Source organism: Hippocampus zosterae, chromosome 5, assembly GCF_025434085.1.
Source record: "Hippocampus zosterae strain Florida chromosome 5, ASM2543408v3, whole genome shotgun sequence".
Taxonomy (NCBI): Eukaryota; Metazoa; Chordata; class Actinopteri; order Syngnathiformes; family Syngnathidae; genus Hippocampus; species Hippocampus zosterae.
The window spans coordinates 5,149,654-5,167,983 of NC_067455.1; the positions used below are offsets into that span (position 1 = coordinate 5,149,654).

Sequence of the window (18,330 nt, forward strand, 5' to 3'; positions counted from 1 at the left end):
ACTGATACAATACAATACAATACAATACATGCTGATTTATGATGATGCAACCAACTAAAAAGGAAAAGTCTGTTGCATTAAAACGACTCTGACCAGTCACAATTTCTACTTACAACCCACCTCTGGTAAATTCTCATCTTGATTGAAGTTCTGTTGTACGCTCATCACCCGTGCTCAATTCTCCAGGCTTGTGTCAGTGCTTCAACATTGACGTGACGCATCCGCGGATCTTCAGCGGTCCGGACGACGCCCTTTTCGGCTTCTCCGTGCTGCAGCATGAATCGGAAGGAGAGAAATCGTGAGCGCCCCCGCACGTGGTGCTGTTTTGTTTTTGTTTTTGGTTTTTTTTGCTGCGAACTGACATTTCGTATTGTGGCCATGCAGAATGCTGGTGGGCGCTCCTTGGGACGGGCGGCACAACAACAGGAAAGGAGACGTGTACAAATGTGGCGTGGGAGAGGGGAGCCACCCCAACTGCAGCAAGTTGAATTTAGGTGAGCGCCAACATCCTTCACGTGAGGACCCAAGAGGAGAATTGTTGGATTGAACTGTTGCTTGCATCCATCTCAGGCGAGGCGGCCTTCCACAACATATCGAAAAACCTGAAAAACTCTCACCTGGGGATGACTCTCACGCCCGACTCGCCCGATGGACTCTTGGTATGTCTCCGACCCTGGTTTTATCGACACTTTTCTGGATAAGACAAGAAAATGTTACAAATAGTTTAACAGTGTCACGATACCCTGTGCTAACAGTAAACAAATCAAACAAATTGATTTATTATTTCACAATAAGCATCAATCATGGTTCTGAAAGATTAAAAAATAAAATCTAAAATATATCCCCAGCTGTTGCTTTCTGGAGGCATAAAAAGATGGATGGAAGAGGATTTCACATTTAATAATCTCCAGCAAAAAAAATGGAATTAATTCCTGTTTTTTGTTCTTCTTCTTTCAATTTTTGTGTCAGACAAAAGTGTGCCGCCATCCGGTGGTCAACAGTGGAATTACATCAAATAAATAGGAGGAAGAACTAAAGAGTTTCTGTAGAGATTGGAGAGAAAAGAAAATCCACAAAATTGCTGGACCGTGACGCCGCACTGTGGTTGAGTTCCTTTTTTTTTGTTTGTTTGTTTGTTTTCACGTTGCTGCGAGCTCTTACCCTCAAAATACTGGCATTTTGCCTTGCTGCCACCCATTCGGTCCAGCTGCAGCTTCAGCCTCAAAACCATGAGGGGAAAAACTTGCTGCTTGGATGGTCGCATTTTGTCCAGACAAATGGAACGGTGGCCGTCCATTATCTCCGGAATTCTCACTGACGCCTGCGGCCGCGCAAGGGTTGGTGGCTGGGTTTGCTAAATAGGTTGCATGACGGCTAGCTTACAGTGTGTTTTATGCAAATCATCATTTCTCCAGGAGAAGTGAATTCAACCAACCAAGGGAGCTAACATGATTGATTAGTGTTGGGTGCTGCTGTCTGAACCGCTTCGGTCGCGCCTAAATGTTGAATTTTTTAAGCTTGAAATGTCTCAGTTGAATATTTTGATGTGAGTAACATTCAGTATTAGTAATTTAAACTCATAATCTGATGGCACATATATACGGTACTTCCAAACAAGATTGCAATCGGATCCGTCCTTATGAGTACCGTATTTTCCGCACTAAAAGGCGCACTGGATTATGAGGCGCACTGGATTATGAGGCGCACCTTCAATGAATGGCCTATTTTGTCTTTTTTTTTTCATACATTGGATGCACTGGATTATAAAACGCAATCTACAATTCATCCACTAGATGGAGCTACACTCCCTCCGTTTGACTCGATCAAAAAAAAAATTCTGCAAGGGGGCTATAGAATTTATTTTGTGATTTCCTCGCTTGATTTTCTGTTTTGATGCATTATTTTCAATTTTCGTAGTTTCGTTGAAGGAATCGTTAATTAAAATTTTTCGGAGGCGTTCATGAACGCCTCTTGAGTCGAACGGAACACGAGAGGCACAGAGATGGACAAAGACGTACCTGTATTTGTGAAAACCATAAATAAAGTGTGCGTTAAAAAAAAAAAACAACACCACAGCTCTCGTTTTTTCAGAGTTGCAACAAAAACGTATTTAATAAAGCAGCGACACAGAACCAACAGTAAGTTATAACATTGTAAGCATGTCTCCAGCAAGGAGCCATCTTGGGGTCAACTTATTACCGTAATGATAATACATAAGGCGCACCGGATTTTAAGGCGCGCCGTGAGCTTTTAAGAAAATAGAAGACTTTTCGGTGCGCCTTATAGTGCGGAAAATACGGTAGTCCCATTATCCTTTTCAAGCTGGCTTCACATTCAATCTCTCCACTTATGAGAGCAGCGGTTGCCACAGGACCGATGACGAAAACGTGCAAGTGTGTAATTTTGCGAGTCAATGACCTCCGCCGGGTTGGCGTTTGGCGTGAACCGTTTAAGCCAGCGTGTCTTTCCGCCAACTTCTCGCCGCTGCTGTTGGAGCTCGCTCGTTTATAGGCCATGAAAAAACTGGCCGGCGCAGACCTATTTGAACGCCTGTGCGTGTGTTTTTCTTGAGGCCGGCGGTCAGGTCTAAAACGGGCTCGGAATGTGTCTCCGGCCTTTTGTTAATGAAAGACCTGCAAAAAGCCAACGTACCTCTGTTGAATTTCTTCCATGTTTTACACTGCTCATTTTTCCATCATCAACTGATCCGTTTTCTGTCATAACAGGACAAAACATAAGACAGGATGTTTCTCTTTCCAAAATTTGGCCGGCCCTTTCAGACCCACTTTTGACTTGTGTCTCTCTTTCGTCCTTTTCTTTCACTCTCAGCTCAATTGCCTGACTGGCCTGATGTTCTGGCGCTGCCAAGATGACAACAATAGTCCCTTCCCCCCCCACCTCCATCTTTATCCACCTCTATGTTCTGTCCCCCAAACCGCACTATTGTGATTTTTCCATCTCTCGACTGTTTTTGCTCACTGCTTGCCCTTATTTAGTCACTTTAGCGAAACACCATATGTGGGTGCCCGTTTGATGCTTCTGATTGCAAGCAAATATTCATTCATTCATCTTCCGAGCCAGGCGGCCCGGTAGCCCAGTGGTTAGCACGTCGGCTTCACAGTGCAGAGGTACCGGGTTCGATTCCAGCTCCGGCCTCCCTGTGTGGAGTTTGCATGTTCTCCCCGGGCCTGCGTGGGTTTTCTCTGGGTGCTCCGGTTTCCTCCCACATTCCAAAAACATGCGTGGCAGGCTGATTGAACACTCTAAATTTTCCTTAGCGGCTCGGAAGATTCATTCATTCATCTTCCGAGCCGCTTGATCCTCACTAGGGTCACGGGGGTGCTGGAGCCTATCCCAGCTGTCTTCGGGCAGTAGGCGGGGGACACCCTGAGTCGGTTGCCAGCCAATCGCAGGGTACACAGAAACAAACAACCATTCGCACTCACACTCACACCTAGGGACAATTTAGAGTGTTCAATCAGCCTGCCACGCATGTTTTTGTAATGTGGGAGGAAACCGGAGCACCCGGACAAAACCCACGCAGGCCCGGGGAGAACATGCAAACTCCACACAGGGAGGCCGGAGCTGGAATCGAACCTGGTACCTCTGCACTGTGAAGCCGACGTGCTAACCACTGGGCTACCGGGCCGCCCGGCAAGCAAATAACCAGCCGGATAACTTATCGCAGAGGTCATCCAGACCGACACCTCACTCTATAGTACAACTTAGAATATGCGGCGTACAGAATATACCAGCAGTAGTAAATGTCCGGTGGTGCCTTGAGATGAGAGTTTAATTTGTTTCGTGACCATGTCCCTAGCTCCAATGCAATCCTATACCAAATCATATCTACCAACTGAAATGAATGGAAGTGCCACTAATCCGTTCCGCCACCTCACCCTAAAATATATACATTGTTAATGTTTGCGTTTTTATGACAAGTGGAGCTAGCGGGTGTATGCACGAGGCAGGCAAGTGATGAGGTAGCTTGTCAGACAAAAGCAAAAAGGAGCATGCAAGTTGTTTCGTAAAGCTGTAAGCTCATCGCAATTCCCCCCCCCCCCCCCCCCCCCCCACCTATTTCGGCAGGCATGTGCACCACTGTGGTCTCAGGAGTGCGGCACTTCCATGTTCAGCACCGGCATCTGCGCCTCTGTCAACGACGACCTCCAACCGAGAGAGATTATCGCTCCCACGGCGCAGCGTAATCACGCACACGCACATTCGGAAGGATGCAGCTGAGACCATAAGCAAGTGTGTTCTTACAGGGTGCACAACGTACATGGACATCGTAATCGTGCTGGACGGCTCCAACAGCATCTACCCCTGGTATGAGGTGCAGAGCTTCCTCAGCAACATCCTCAGCAAGTTCCACATAAGCCCAGAACAAATGCAGGTAAAAGCAACCTTCACAGTTGAACGCAAACTGCTCAGCGATGATCATATTTGCTCACGATTCGGCACGTAGCGGGAATTGGACGCTTCCGCTTAATCATAGATGTTTTGCCTCTCATTTGAGCAGACTTGAATGGGACACGCCCATTTGAGGTTTGCTCTCAAATGGGCTTTTGTGTGTTGCAAACAAGCACACTACGTTACTTCAAGAAAGGCCTGCTAGCTTACAGCTAACATGGATGGAAAAAGCCATTGCCATGCTAACGTTGGCGTAGTTATGATTGTTCCGACCCCTTTAAGCGACGGATATTTGAAAGCAAATGGCGGACCAGCACGACAGAGACATGACAACACTCACATGCATATATTCTTTATCCATGTCCAAACATAAATATTACAGCAACTATTTGCGTCTGCATGACTGTTTTGAACACATCCCAAAAGGAGCAGCACAATCAATTGAATTGCAGCATTAAATCATGATGCACAAACTGTTTGCGATACATTTAATTGTCGTGACTATCTATATATAGGGCGGCCCGGTAGTCCAGTGGTTAGCACGTCGGCTTCGCAGCGCAGAGGTACCGGGTTCGATTCCAGCTCCGGCCTCCCTGTGTGGAGTTTGCATGTTCTCCCCGGGCCTGCGTGGGTTTTCTCCGGGTGCTCCGGTTTCCTCCCACATTCCAAAAACATGCGTGGCAGGCTGATTGGACGCTCTAAATTGTCCCTAGGTGTGAGTGTGGGTGCGAATGGTTGTTCGTTTCTGTGCGCCCTGCGATTGGCTGGCAACCGATTCAGGGTGGCCCCCGCCTACTGCCCGAAGACAGCTGGGATAGGCTCCAGCACCCCCCGCGACCCTAGTGAGGATCAAGCGGCTCGGAAGATGAATGAATGAATGAATATCTATATATATATTGCGCGTCGTCCCGCACGCGGTCTGTCCTTCCGTCTGTCCCTTTTCAAAACGTACCTACTTCTCCGTGCCGCCACTGCGCCGCTCAGGCAGTGGCTCACTACGATCGCGCGGGCATCTTAGCGAAAAAATGTTGTCTACCCACAAGCATTGCAATAAAATTGTTAGTTATTTAGTAGAGCTAAACATCTCTTTATTTTCGCGATGAAGATGAACAAAAAGTTGAACCAAGCAACAACACTTTTGTGGGCCGAAGGCCCACCTTACCAGCCTTCCGCAGGAACTAGCTGATGAGCCGCCCGCAGGGCGGCGAACCACCACCGTACCAGCCTTCCGCAGGCACTAGCTAATGAGCCGCCCGGAGGGCAGCGAACCAGCTAATAATACATAAATCTTGTGTATTTATAAAGTACAATATGACCGAGTCCCATTTTCCCTTCTAAAAAAAAAATTTGGAGGGAGAGGATCGAACTGAATCAATGGCATTTTGATTCATTTTCACAATGAAAGATGATTTGCTGGACAGTTCTGGTTGTAGCACAAAGTTGTTTTAGACTTTGGAGGTTCTGCTGAACCATTTGAACCCTTAGGCGATAGGAAATTGTTCGACAAGCTAATTGAGCCAAAGCATGCGCACGTACAGAGAAGCAATTTAGTAAATGTGCATTGCTGCCGTGACATCAAGGGGCATTTGGAGGACAACTTGACACACGGGGTTGGGGGGGAAATGGAGGGAGAGGTTGGTTGTGGGTGGGGGAGGGCGGTGAAAGAGAAACAGGCAATGTGGGGTGACAAGGAAATTCCTCTGGTTTCCCATAGAAGTCCAAAATTCCAAGAACTCGCTGTTTGCTTTAGGTGGGGGGTCGGTTGTGGTTTTTCTTTATTACTACTTGCATATATTTTGTCGATGACAACTGCAGTGGTGCCTTGAGAGACAACTTGAATTGGTTTCTGTGAAGGCTCGATCGATCATCTTTGCCATTGAAATGAATGGAAATGCCTTGAAACTACCCCAGCATTCCCCTAACAACAACAAAAACTTGTAACGCGTGTTTTAGTGAGGAAAAAAATGACATACTGCAATGACAGGAGTATTCAGCGGGTGTCATCACACCGCATCACTTGAACGGCCGATGTGCTGATTTTTCTGTTGTGCTCACCTTGGCCACATGGGGGCAGTCTAAGACAGACGGACGAATATACTGATCACTGAGGCATCTCAACTCATCGCAGCCCAACACTACGGCACTAATATTAGCTGTTTTGCGCAGAGGCTAAGGAATATATGACTGTGCGTATGTCTGTCTACATTGTATGACTGTCTGTCTTAACCTGTCTTCAGTGAATTACTTGGAGGGCTGCAGTGCCCAAAGATAGCTGCTATTTAGCATTAGCATTAAGCTAGGGGAACGAAACACTAAGCAATTTAGTTGTTTTAAATACACAAGGTTCTCCATTTGTGTAATTTGTCTTTGTTTTTGCTTAGTCTGACTGTCAATTTCAACTGTGAGTGGCTCACTCACAAGTCGAGTCGCTCGTATCTCAAGGCACCACTGTATTCATGTTTTCAAGCTAAAGCCAAGGCCAGTTTAGCCGTGAGGTCTAATGTGGGCCAGAGACCAATCAATCCAAAAGTGTAAGACTTCCTTTCAAGGTTTGGGATTAAAAGCGCTATGGCCGTCCCATTACAAACATACTAAATTTGCATGCGTGTGTGTGCACGAAGGTGGGAATCCTGCAGTACGGTGAGGTGGCAGTCCACGAGTGGTCGCTGAAAGAATACCAAACCACACAGGAGGTGGTGGAGGCCGCCAAGAACATCAGTCGCCAGGAAGGACGAGAGACGCGCACCGCTTACGCTATCAACATGGCGTGGTAGGCCTCGTCTTGCACGATCACTTTTGGCTCTTTTCACCCAACGGTTTTCTCTCATTTGGTCTTTGCGTGACGTGTATGTTGGCATAAAATGACTCAATAAGTACAATAGCGATTATTATTATTCAGTCATGATAAATAGGCGTTGCAAAAAACAATATTGAAAAAGTGAAACAATATAATACACTTCCAAATATATGGCAGTCATATAATATTCAGCGTTCTATATGATCGGTTCGATTGTTATCATATATGGCAGTTGAATTGAATTTCCCGAACAAAGGCTATGAGTTCTAAAAAGACGACGTCGGGCAAGCCTCACTCTCATGAAATCAGATACAGTCCACGCAGACAATATATCTGCAATATGCTGGCTTCTTTAATTTGCTCCAGATCCGCCATCACGCTCAGACCGAAATATTGTATGTCAAAAAGGGGCAGAGCCAGATGGGCCGCTAAGCCAGGACGAAAGAAAAAGCGCGCTATAGGCTCAAACCACAAATTCTTTTAAATAACCCTGTACCCCCCCTCTCTATTCAAAATAAAAATTCCTGCTTGACAAAACTTTATGCTGCTGTCGCACACACAGGTGCTTTTATATATGAGCAATATTATTGAAATGTAGCAATACTCTTAGTTGAGTGCAAATTGTGGCTTCTACATCCACCTGTGCCTGGCGACCCATCCGGGGTGTACTCTAATGGGAGCTGAGATACTTTCCACTCACTTGTTACCCTGACGAGGGCAAGCGCAATAGAGATTAGACGGATAGATTTTTCAAGCAAAGATTTTTTTTAACTTAATAATTGTCTGAAGTCCACTGAATGTGGGCCAAAACACATATTCTTGTTATTGGGCCAAAACACATATTCTTGTTATTGCACTATTGTGGGAACAATCAAACAATCAGGCCGTGTGTGTGTGTCTGGCCTCCAATTTGGCATATCATCTGCCTTTGTTGGACACACCCACGCGTCACTTGGTAGGCTGGTGACAGCCGGGCGGGCGGGTTGTCACGGGGGCAAGCAAACACCGGTGTCTGGCTGGCTGCTGGCTCAGCGTTGCCGCAGGTGAGGCGACGCCCGGTCAGTTAAGCTGCACTCCCGCAGCTGTCAAAACATCCACGCGCACTGTTTACAAAAGGACGTTTTTGTGTGGTGGTGTACCTTGGGATGTAAAATATGTGCCTTGGCTCGATAAAGGTTGGAAAACACCGCCATAATGGACGTGACAGACTGAACAGCCGCCCGATCCTGATCCACAGTTTGTTTCATCTCTTTTTTCCATTCCGGAGTTGCAAAGTAATCCGTGTGACGAATTGGCCTAGGAGGAGATGATGTAAAATAATTCTTCAAAGAGCATCAAGTATTCAACTTAAGAATACTTAACGGTGCCCCCAAACACTTCCCGCTGTTGTTCATGTAACATTACACATGCGTAGCAAAAAGTGAATTTTGACAGTTGCTTTCCACAAAATAAATTATTAGAATCATATCTAGGAAAGCTAGATAACCTTAAAAATGGTGTAATAATAATTTATTTATAAGCGCCTTTCAAGTAATGTCTTTGATAAGGAACAAGAACCATACACTAATATCAATGTACACAGTGATTTTCAAAAACTATTCAAAAATTCATTTAGATCGTTCATTAGAGCAAATCTGCTTTGACCACTCCGACCACGGCGCAGCCTTCCCTCTCGAAAAATCCACCGTCCTCCACTCATCTGCGAAATTACCAACCTTTGATCTGACCTGCCTCCATGCAGATCATATGCCGTGCGCGGCGCCTATGAACGTCTGAAAATAACCTGGACTGCTGATGCTGCGGCGGCCCGGTAGTCCAGTGGTTAGCACGTCGGCTTCACAGTGCAGAGGTACCGGATTCGATTCCAGCTCCGGCCTCCCTGTGTGGAGTTTGCATGTTCTCCCCGGGCCTGCGTGGGTTTTCTCCGGGTGCTCCGGTTTCCTCCCACATTCCAAAAACATGCGTGGCAGGCTGATTGAACACTCTAAATTGTCCCTAGGTGTGAGGTTGAGCGTGGATGGTTGTTCGTCTATGTGTGCCCTGCGATTGGCTGGCAACCGATTCAGGGTGTCCCCCGCCTACTGCCCGGAGACGGCTGGGATGGGCTCCAGCACCCCCCGCGACCCTAGTGAGGATCAAGCGGTACGGAAGATGAATGAATGAATGAATGCTGATGCTGCTTACTTGCCATAGGGAGGAGTAAACCCACTGGCAGCCATCTTACGTTGCCACTTGCTAATTGCGCCTAAATTGAATACTGTCATTTCTCTTCTGCATTTTCACATTATTTTCTGTCTCGACTGTGAAAATGTTGATGTCGTTGTTAATAAAATCAAATCAATCTGTGGTTGTATCAATTTTCCAGTCGAACACAAAGTTAAAAAAAAAACTGGATGTGTGGTGTGAGAGCAGATGACAAAGTCAAGCACCGCTGTCAGACCGGAGCCTCCGATTGGATTAGTCACTCCCTTTATTTGGTGCGTGATGCGCTCGTTTGACCACGCAGACCGCACGACCATATGTCACAGCGCACAAGTGTGACTCCGTTAAAACGGCTTGTAAATGCTTTAGCAGCCCGCAAATGAGCTCATCTTTCACCTCGCCTTCCCACTCCTCTTTTCATTTGGATGCCTTCACATTTTCCCGATGACTCCCCCCTCTTATTGGTTTAGTTCACACAGGGACAACTTGCACTTTTCACTCGGGGAATCGGGGAATTATGTTTATAGGCAGGCTGCACGGTGAGGTGGTGCGTAGATATCGGCCTCACAGATCTGAGGTTCTGGGTTTTTCCTCTGGCTTCCTCCCTCATTCCAAAAGCATGCAAGTTAGGTACAGCGAAGTCTTGGAATTGTGTGATCAACATGCTTTTTATTCAACAGCCTCAGGTGTCAAGTTCATTCTTTTTCTATCTCGGTCTGCTTGTCTCCTGTTTGCCTTTCGAGGCCTCCTGGCGTGTGTACATATGTAATTTGCAGACTGGTTGCTGGGGGGGGACGCTCGTTTTTTAACTTTTGCACTCTGGTACTGGTGACCACAATGTTAAATTTAGCCCGAGGGCTCTGGAGTGAGGCCTGAAAATGACTTAAGTGACTATGCTTCCCGCTCTCCTCCACAGTGGGTTTGTGTGCGTGCGTGTGTGGCTTACCAAGCATAAAGCAGGTCCCTCTGAGTGCAGGTTTCATGCAGACAAACAGGGTGCGGCTTATGTGCAAGCTTCCGCTTCATGATGCCACCATTGCATAGGAATGCACAGATGACCTTTCTCTCTCTCTCTCACACACACACACACACACACACACACACACAGTGACCACTTTTGAGTCAAACGTCGGGTACGTTATTTGTGTCAAGTATGAATAATGTGTGGTCCACTCAGCATCCGCACCATTCCTTTCAAAGGGATCCCGCCACAAGCAATGCCAATCGAGTTCATTTGGTACATGATACGAGGGTGGGGAACCCATGTTTAAAATAATTGTTTTTAAAAAACTGATGCAAACCATCTAGCAAATCTTTTGGGGGTTTTAACAACAGTTCATCTGTGGTTAGAATTCTACGGAGGGCCGCATCAGTGTCGTACATTGGTCCCTTGAGGTACGAGAGACCCACTTACAAGTTTTTGGAGATACAAGCCATAATTTGGCGGGGGGGGGGGGGGGTTCTTGCCTGAGGTTTATTGTCAAATTAAACAAAATGAAAAAAAGAAAAACATATACTGTATGTAAAACAACCACCTAGCTCAGTATTTAGTTGACAATATAACAGTTCTGACCGTCATATATTCTTTATCCACTGAGAGGAGCTGAGGCCCAATATGGAGCATATCCGCCCGTCTGTCTTGTACTGGGCGGCCCGGTAGTCCAGTGGTTAGCACGTCGGCTTCACAGTGCAGAGGTGCCGGGTTCGATTCCAGCTCCGGCCTCCCTGTGTGGAGTTTGTGCATGTTCTCCCCGGGCCTGCGTGGGTTTTCTCCGGGTGCTCCGGTTTCCTCCCACATTCCAAAAACATGCGTGGCAGGCTGATTGGACGCTCTAAATTGTCCCTAGGTGTGAATGTGAGCGTGGATGGTTGTTTGTCTCTGTGTGCCCTGCGATTGGCTGGCAACTGATTCAGGGTGTCCCCCGCCTACTGCCCGAAGATGGGCTCCAGCACCCCCGCGACCCTGGTGAGGATTAAGCGGTTCGGAAAATGGATGGATGGATGGATGTCTTGTACTGCCCCCAACCAGCCAAGGCACGCGCACCAGGAGGAGCAAAAAAATAAAAAATAAAAAACGGTTATTCAGTTGGTGCAAGGGGTGACAAAATGGATTTGATTGCGCAGCACCGAGGCCTTCAGCGCCGAGCGAGGGGCGAGGGAGGGCGCCACCAAGGTGATGATTGTGGTGACGGACGGGGAGTCGCACGACGGCGAGGAGCTGCCCGACGCTCTGCTGGAGTGCGAGAACAGGAACATCACCAGATACGCCATAGCTGTGAGTACCTCGCCACCCCCCCCGCCCCCCAAATCACTTCATCTCAGCTGCTGCACTCTGCCTACTTGGCAGTATTTGGTAGTCAACGTTTACCATCACACAACACTGCCGAGCCCAAAATAGCGTCTTCAAATTGCCAAATGAACACTTTGGCCTCACCGAAATAAGCGAGTGGGTTTGTGAGCTCTATCTGCGCAGCTCCGCCCGACAAGAGGCAACCGGAGAAGCGTTTTGTGAGCGAGGTTACCCAAACTCCTCCTGTGGCCGCAGAGGGAATGAAGGCTCTCTTTTGTTGAGAAGCACAACACCGCAGACGGAGAGTGATTGCAGTTGAAAGTGCTTTTAAAATTGAATTATCTTTATTTGTCTGTGTTTTGAAGAGAAATTTAATGATCTTACTTGTCAATACAGAGTTCATTTGGACCTTTGCATATCTAGAAAAGCTGTTCGGGATGTGAATCAATTTATTCGTAATGGTGGCATCTATTTTTTTCAACATTCTACTTTCTCACTCTGCCCACCTCCACCAACTTTTTTTTTGGGTGGGGGCTTGTGAGCAAATGTCATTTTTAGTATATGCCGCAGGCCATTGAGTAATGGATGGCCGTCCGCCAACGGCCCCCAGGCCGTAGTTTGGACATATTAAAACCATTTTTAAATTGAGACCCTCAGAGGAGAAGTACTGCTTCTCGCTGAAGTGTGTAAACACGACGTTTTCAGGAAGCTTTGGAACACAGATGCTGTCTCTGCTTTGGAAAAAAGTGGGTGGGCAAATGTGACCTGAGGAGGATAAAGAATCTATTCAATTTAGAGTTGGCTCCACACCACAAAAATAAATAAATTGAGAATCACGTGTTAAAAACGACAAAATCTAAATGACCAAATCATCATCAGGTCTACATGATTAATATTCATTCATCTTCAGTACCGCTTGTTCCTCACTAGGGTCGCGGGGGGTGCTGGAGCCTATCCCAGCCGTCTCCGGGCAGTAGGCGGGGGACGCCCTGAATCGGTTGCCAGCCAATCACAGGGCACACATAGACGAACAACCAACCACGCTCACACTCACACCCACACCTAGGGACAATTTAGTGTGTTCAATCAGCCTGCCATGCATATTTTTGGAATGTGGGAGGAAACCGGAGCACCCGGAGAAAACCCACGCAGGCCCGGGGAGAACATGCAAACTCCACACAGGGAGGCCGGAGCTGGAATCGAACCCGGTACCTCTGCACTGTGAAGCCGACGTGCTAACCACTGGACTACCGGGCCGCCCCATGATCAATATATATATATATATATATATATATATATATATATATATATATATTTTTTTTCAAAGGGAAAAAAAAATATGACGTTGACTTGGTCCCAACACTTTGCATGCAGGTCCTGGGCCACTACCACCGAAGGCAGCAGGACCCCGACACCTTCATCAACGAGATTAAGTACATCGCCAGCGACCCAGACGACAAATACTTTTTTAACGTGACCGACGAGGCGGCGCTCAACGACATCGTGGACGCTCTGGGAGATCGCATCTTCTCGCTCGAAGGTGCGTGTGATTGCAGCAAAGCGGATGCATCGGCCAAGCGTGCGGTCGTTGCGCCGGGTTGCGTTTCGAGCAATTTCTGAAAATGATCATGTCAAAACGGGGAAAATGATCACGTGAAACAAAGTCAAACTTGACGCGTTAAAATTTATGTGATTTTTTTTTTACGTGACATGAATCACATTATAACGTGATTTTTTTTCTTTTTTTGGGGTTTGGTTGGGTTTTTTTTGGGTGTAGCACCAATACACTTCCATGAAAGGGTTTTATGGCTTTCGTATTTTCTTTTCCATCGGAAGCGGCTTCAAGTGTTTCTCAGTTTCAAGAATTGAATGTTGCTGACCCCTGAACCGCACTGAAAAATGACTAGAACAGTAAAATAAAGGTCAAGGTCAAGGTCAATGACTTCAAAAGGTTGGAAACATGACTAGCACCCCCCATGAGAATAAAAGAAGTGCCAAGACACGAACGTAGCAAAGTTTAGGCCTCAAGAGAAGAAGCCTGATGAAAAGTGACGCCGCCCAAAATATGCGGAGAAATCAAAGAGGAAAGGAAAAGGGTGCGGCATTTTGTGTCACCCGCGGAGTTTGCGAGAGTGTGCTGAAAAGAGGGAGGGGGGGGGGTTGAGGAAAGGAGGAAGGACACGCCGACCAACGAGAGGATGACGAGCCCTGACCGGACTCTTCCTCTGCGCTCTTGCGCAACTCGCAGGCACACTGGGCAACCAGAGCTCCTTCCACATGGAGATGTCACAGATCGGCTTCTCCACACACCTGCTGGATGTGAGTGCACCGTTGTTCACACACACTTGGGGTCGGAGGGCGTCTGAATCGCGTTCTCTTGTGGCGTTCAGGACGGGATTCTGTTCGGGATGGTGGGCGCTTACGACTGGGACGGCGGCGTGCTGAAGGAGGGCGCCAGCGGGAGAATCGTGCCGGCCAGGGAGGCCTTTGAGAGCGAGTTCCCCCTGGAGCTGAAAAATCACGCGGCTTATCTCGGTACGTTTCGGATCAATGTGCCAGAGTCCTTAATGTCATCGTGACTGCCAGTCAAAAAAAAAACAGATTTATCTGATGGGTTTTTTTTGGGGGGGGGGGGTGCAGGCTATACGGTGTCATCCGTCCTGGTCGGAGATTGGAGGAGGCTGTATGTGGCCGGCGCGCCGCGATTCAAGCATAAAGGCAAAGTCATCTTATTCGAGCTGAGCGATGACGGCGACGTCAACATCGTGCAGGCCCTCAACGGAGAACAGGTGCCCCCCCCACACCCCCACCCCCATCGCCGACAGGCTTCAAAGAGTGACGATTTTTCATTCTCATTCATTCTCTCTGGAGTGACCTCCCACTGAACATTCGGCAAGCCTCCTCGCTGCCCATCTTCAAAGCCCTCCTCAAAACTCACTTGTATTCTTTGGCGTTGGCGATGACTTCGATTTGTTCTTGATTTTACTGCTTGGTGCTTTCTACCGCCTTTATTACCGATTCGTCTTACTGTTTATTGTGCATGTCAAATCGCTCCATGTACAGCACTTTGTATGCAGCGATGGCTGTTTGAAAGTCCATCCATCCATTTTCCGAACCGCTTGATCCTCACTAGGGTCGCGGGGGGTGCTGGAGCCTATCCCAGCCGTCTTCGGGCAGTAGGCGGGGGACACCCTGAATCGGTTGCCAGCCAATCGCAGGGCACACAGAAACGAACAACCATCCACGCCAACACTCACACCTAGGGACAATTCAGAGCGGCCAATCAGCCTGCCATGCATGTTTTTGGAATATGGGAGGAAACCGGAGCACCCGGAGAAAACCCACGCAGGCCCGGGGAGAACATGCAAACTCCACACAGGGAGGCCGGAGCTGGAATCGAACCCGGTACCTCTGCACTGTGAAGCCGACGTGCTAACCACTGGACTACAAGAAATACTCTTGACTTGACTTGACTTGACTTGACAATTGCCACACTCTCGTCCCGTCAATCAAACTGAAAGAACACGTCGGTCTTCCCCAGATCGGTTCTTATTACGGCAGCGAGCTGTGCGGTATGGATGTGGACCAGGACGGGATCACCGATGTTCTCCTGGTTGCGGCACCCATGTACTTGGGCTCCGGAAACAAAGAGGCTGGGAGAGTCTACATCTACACACTCAGTGGGGTACCAATGCACATGGATGTTCATTCCCCCCCCCCCCCCCCCCATCGACAAACAGCCACGTTCAATATTCTTGCTCCCTCTCAGGAAGAGGTGTTCGTCTCCAACGGGACGCTGAAATCAGACGAAAAGTCCCAGGACGCCAGGTTTGGCTACGCGATGGCCGTCGCTCCGGACCTCAACCACGACGGATTCACCGACCTGCTGGTGGGCGCCCCCTTGGAAGATGACCACCACGGGGCTGTGTATGTGTACCATGGCCAAAGTATTTACGTGAACCATAACTACAAGCAGGTACTCCCAGGTCTTCATCACCGCGCGAGCTCAAAAGGTACCGCAAAAATCCAATCGCGGTGATTTCTTGACTTGCAGCGTATTGCGGCCATGTCGGTGTCGCCGTCCTTGCAGTATTTTGGCCGCAGTGTCAGTGCCAGGTTGGACTTGGATGGAGACGGGCTGATTGACTTGGCGGTGGGAGCCCACGGTAACGCCGTGCTGCTCAGGTGAGCCGAAAGAACCGGCAACTGTTGGTGAACTTCAGTATCTCGGGGTCTTTACCAAAATCGGTCAATGACAATTTGACAAAATTTCAAATATGACAATTTGAAATTTCACAAGGGCGGCCCGGTAGTCCAGTGGTTAGCACGTCGGCTTCACAGTGGAGAGGTACCGGGTTCGATTCCAGCTCCGGCCTCCCTGTGTGGAGTTTGCATGTTCTCCCCGGGCCTGCGTGGGTTTTCTCCGGGTGCTCCGGTTTCCTCCCACATTCCAAAAACATGCGTGGCAGGCTGATTGAACACTCTAAATTGTCCCTAAGCGCGAATGGTTGTTCGTCTATGTGTGCCCTGCGATTGGCTGGCAACCGATTCAGGGTGTCCCCCGCCTACTGCCCGGAGACGGCTGGGATGGGCTCCAGCACCCCCCGCGACCCTAGTGAGGATCAAGCGGTATGGAAGATGAATGAATGAAATTTCACAAGTTTCATTTGCTTTTGTGGGCCTCGTAAAATGGCATGGCGGGCCAGATCTGGCTCCCGGGGCCTCGACTTTGACACCAGTGCTATATACGATGCCTTTGGCTTTCGCAGATCTCGAAGCATCGTGCAGATCAACGTCAGTCTTTCCTTCCAGCCGCACTCCATCAACGTCATCCAAAAGACGTGCCAGCGCGGCGGCCGCGAATCCGCCTGCCTGGACGCCACCGCCTGTTTCACGGCCGCGTCTCGCTCCCCTGGACCGAGCGGCAACGGCTTTGGTGCGTCATTGAAATTGTTGCCTCCCACGTTTTTGTTCACTTTTTTTCCTCCGGATGGCTTGAACCGTTGATTGATCTCTTCCGTAGACCTGTGGGTAGCGGCGATGTTGGATGACAGGAAATTGTCAGCCCGGGCGCTGTTTGACGACAGCTCCCATAGGCTGACCCAACTGTCGCTGCGAGCTCACACAGGACAGACTCTGTGCTACAAACTGCCCTTCCACGTCTATGTGAGCATTCCAAGCCAAACTCGACAAATTGCGCCTGCTCCACTTTCTCATTTTCAAATTCATTCCCTGTCTTTTATGCATTTGTTTTCACTTTTAAATGATCCTGCGGGCCTAACCGAACCTCCTTGGGGGCCGGTTCTGGCCCGCGGGCCGTATGTTTGACACCTCTGCTCTAACCTGTTGGTCTTTGATAGGACACGGCCGACTATATCCGCCCGATCAGCTTCTCGCTGCGCTTCAAGATCAACAACACAGAGAGCGGTCCCGTGTTGGACGAGGGCTGGCCGACGTCGGTCAAGAAATATGTGAGTGAACATCGGTTCGCCTCGCAGTTTCTGTTTCCCCCCCCTCGGCAAAACATGATGTTCTTTCCATGTGTTCCTTGAGCAGATCCCTTTCTTTAAAGACTGCGGGGAGGACGACGTGTGCACCACCGATTTGGTGCTACAGGCCCAAATGGACATCTCCGGAACCAGGTAAGGTTGCGTAAACTGCCTCTCGGAACGCAACAATTCTTCCATTCAAGTTGCAATGAGTCAAAGTTGTTCCGTTTCCTCCCGCAGACATAAACCGTATGTGATCCGCAGTCCTCGTAGGCGGATGTCAGTGGAAGTCCAACTGGAGAACAGACTGGAAAACGCCTACAACACCAGCCTGACGCTGCACTATTCACGCAACCTGCACTTCTCCAGCCTCAGTATTCGGGTACGACCCAGAATTGAAATTTGCAGATATTCTGGACAAGAATGATGAAAAGAAAAAAAAAACTCATAAACCCCAACACAAACTAAAACATACAGCACCAGATTCAGAACACAGTTTCATTTTATTACCGTCATTATTATTGTTTTTAAATACAGATTATAATGGAGGTCATATTGGGATACCATTTTCGTCATTATAACTGATCAATACGATCAGGGAGTTTTTTAATTCATCTCGAAATGTCATTGATTTGTTGGATAATATTTATTTGCATACTAAAACAAAGAAGAACCCCCCCGACATAGATAATTATTCACCAGCATTTTAAATGCCCGAACCATTAATCCTGTCGGATTTGAGATTATGGGAAGCATTCGATTTTCTCAAAAACCGACAGTGCGCTTTATAATCCGATACACCTTCTATATGGATCAATATTCTGATTTCTTGGACATTGTTCAGTTAATTCCGTTTTTCACGGCCCTCTGAATAGGGATCGTCGGTCAGCATGGAAGGATCACGCTTTCTGTACTTTTTTGACACATTTATTGGAGCACTTTGGAGCAGAAGTAGTAGTTGATGTAACAGAAATAGTTGCAGAAGCAGGTAATAACCTAAAGCACACATAAATGCAGTAAAAAAATGATTATATCCATCTTTCTGCATCAATATGTGTAGAATTGACATCATTTAATACTTCTATTTTAACAATACATTTCATAAATACTTTAATCAACCATGATTTCACTATGTATTA

At 47.9% G+C, this 18,330-nt stretch overlaps 1 protein-coding gene and 1 long non-coding RNA gene across 5 annotated transcripts in view; one reads left to right on the forward strand and one right to left on the reverse strand.

Moving 5' to 3' along the window:
- The window catches only part of itga10 (integrin, alpha 10), a 29,760-nt gene that overhangs the window by 7,504 nt on the left and 3,926 nt on the right, over positions 1-18,330 (forward strand). The window contains exons 2-20 of one of the 4 annotated variants that reach the window (XM_052064965.1): positions 187-298; positions 385-494; positions 571-659; positions 4,090-4,204; positions 4,269-4,396; positions 7,035-7,183; positions 11,537-11,687; positions 13,077-13,242; positions 13,951-14,021; positions 14,093-14,237; positions 14,343-14,491; positions 15,244-15,387; positions 15,472-15,678; positions 15,757-15,887; positions 16,472-16,638; positions 16,726-16,868; positions 17,063-17,173; positions 17,259-17,344; positions 17,432-17,573. In XM_052064965.1, coding sequence (XP_051920925.1) covers positions 187-298; positions 385-494; positions 571-659; positions 4,090-4,204; positions 4,269-4,396; positions 7,035-7,183; positions 11,537-11,687; positions 13,077-13,242; positions 13,951-14,021; positions 14,093-14,237; positions 14,343-14,491; positions 15,244-15,387; positions 15,472-15,678; positions 15,757-15,887; positions 16,472-16,638; positions 16,726-16,868; positions 17,063-17,173; positions 17,259-17,344; positions 17,432-17,573 — 2,516 coding nt within the window. Of the gene's footprint in view, positions 1-186; positions 299-384; positions 495-570; positions 660-4,089; positions 4,205-4,268; positions 4,397-6,872; positions 6,945-7,034; positions 7,184-9,888; positions 10,043-11,536; positions 11,688-13,076; positions 13,243-13,950; positions 14,022-14,092; positions 14,238-14,342; positions 14,492-15,243; positions 15,679-15,756; positions 15,888-16,471; positions 16,639-16,725; positions 16,869-17,062; positions 17,174-17,258; positions 17,345-17,431; positions 17,574-18,330 lie in introns of those variants that run through there. The other 3 variants (XM_052064964.1, XM_052064967.1, XM_052064966.1) reach the window with 3 other exon arrangements.
- On the reverse strand, positions 173-685 carry LOC127600707 (uncharacterized). Its single transcript, XR_007962410.1, has 3 exons — positions 618-685; positions 363-509; positions 173-269 (listed from the first exon to the last, which is right to left on the reverse strand). It is a non-coding gene; the product is annotated as an uncharacterized LOC127600707 (long non-coding RNA).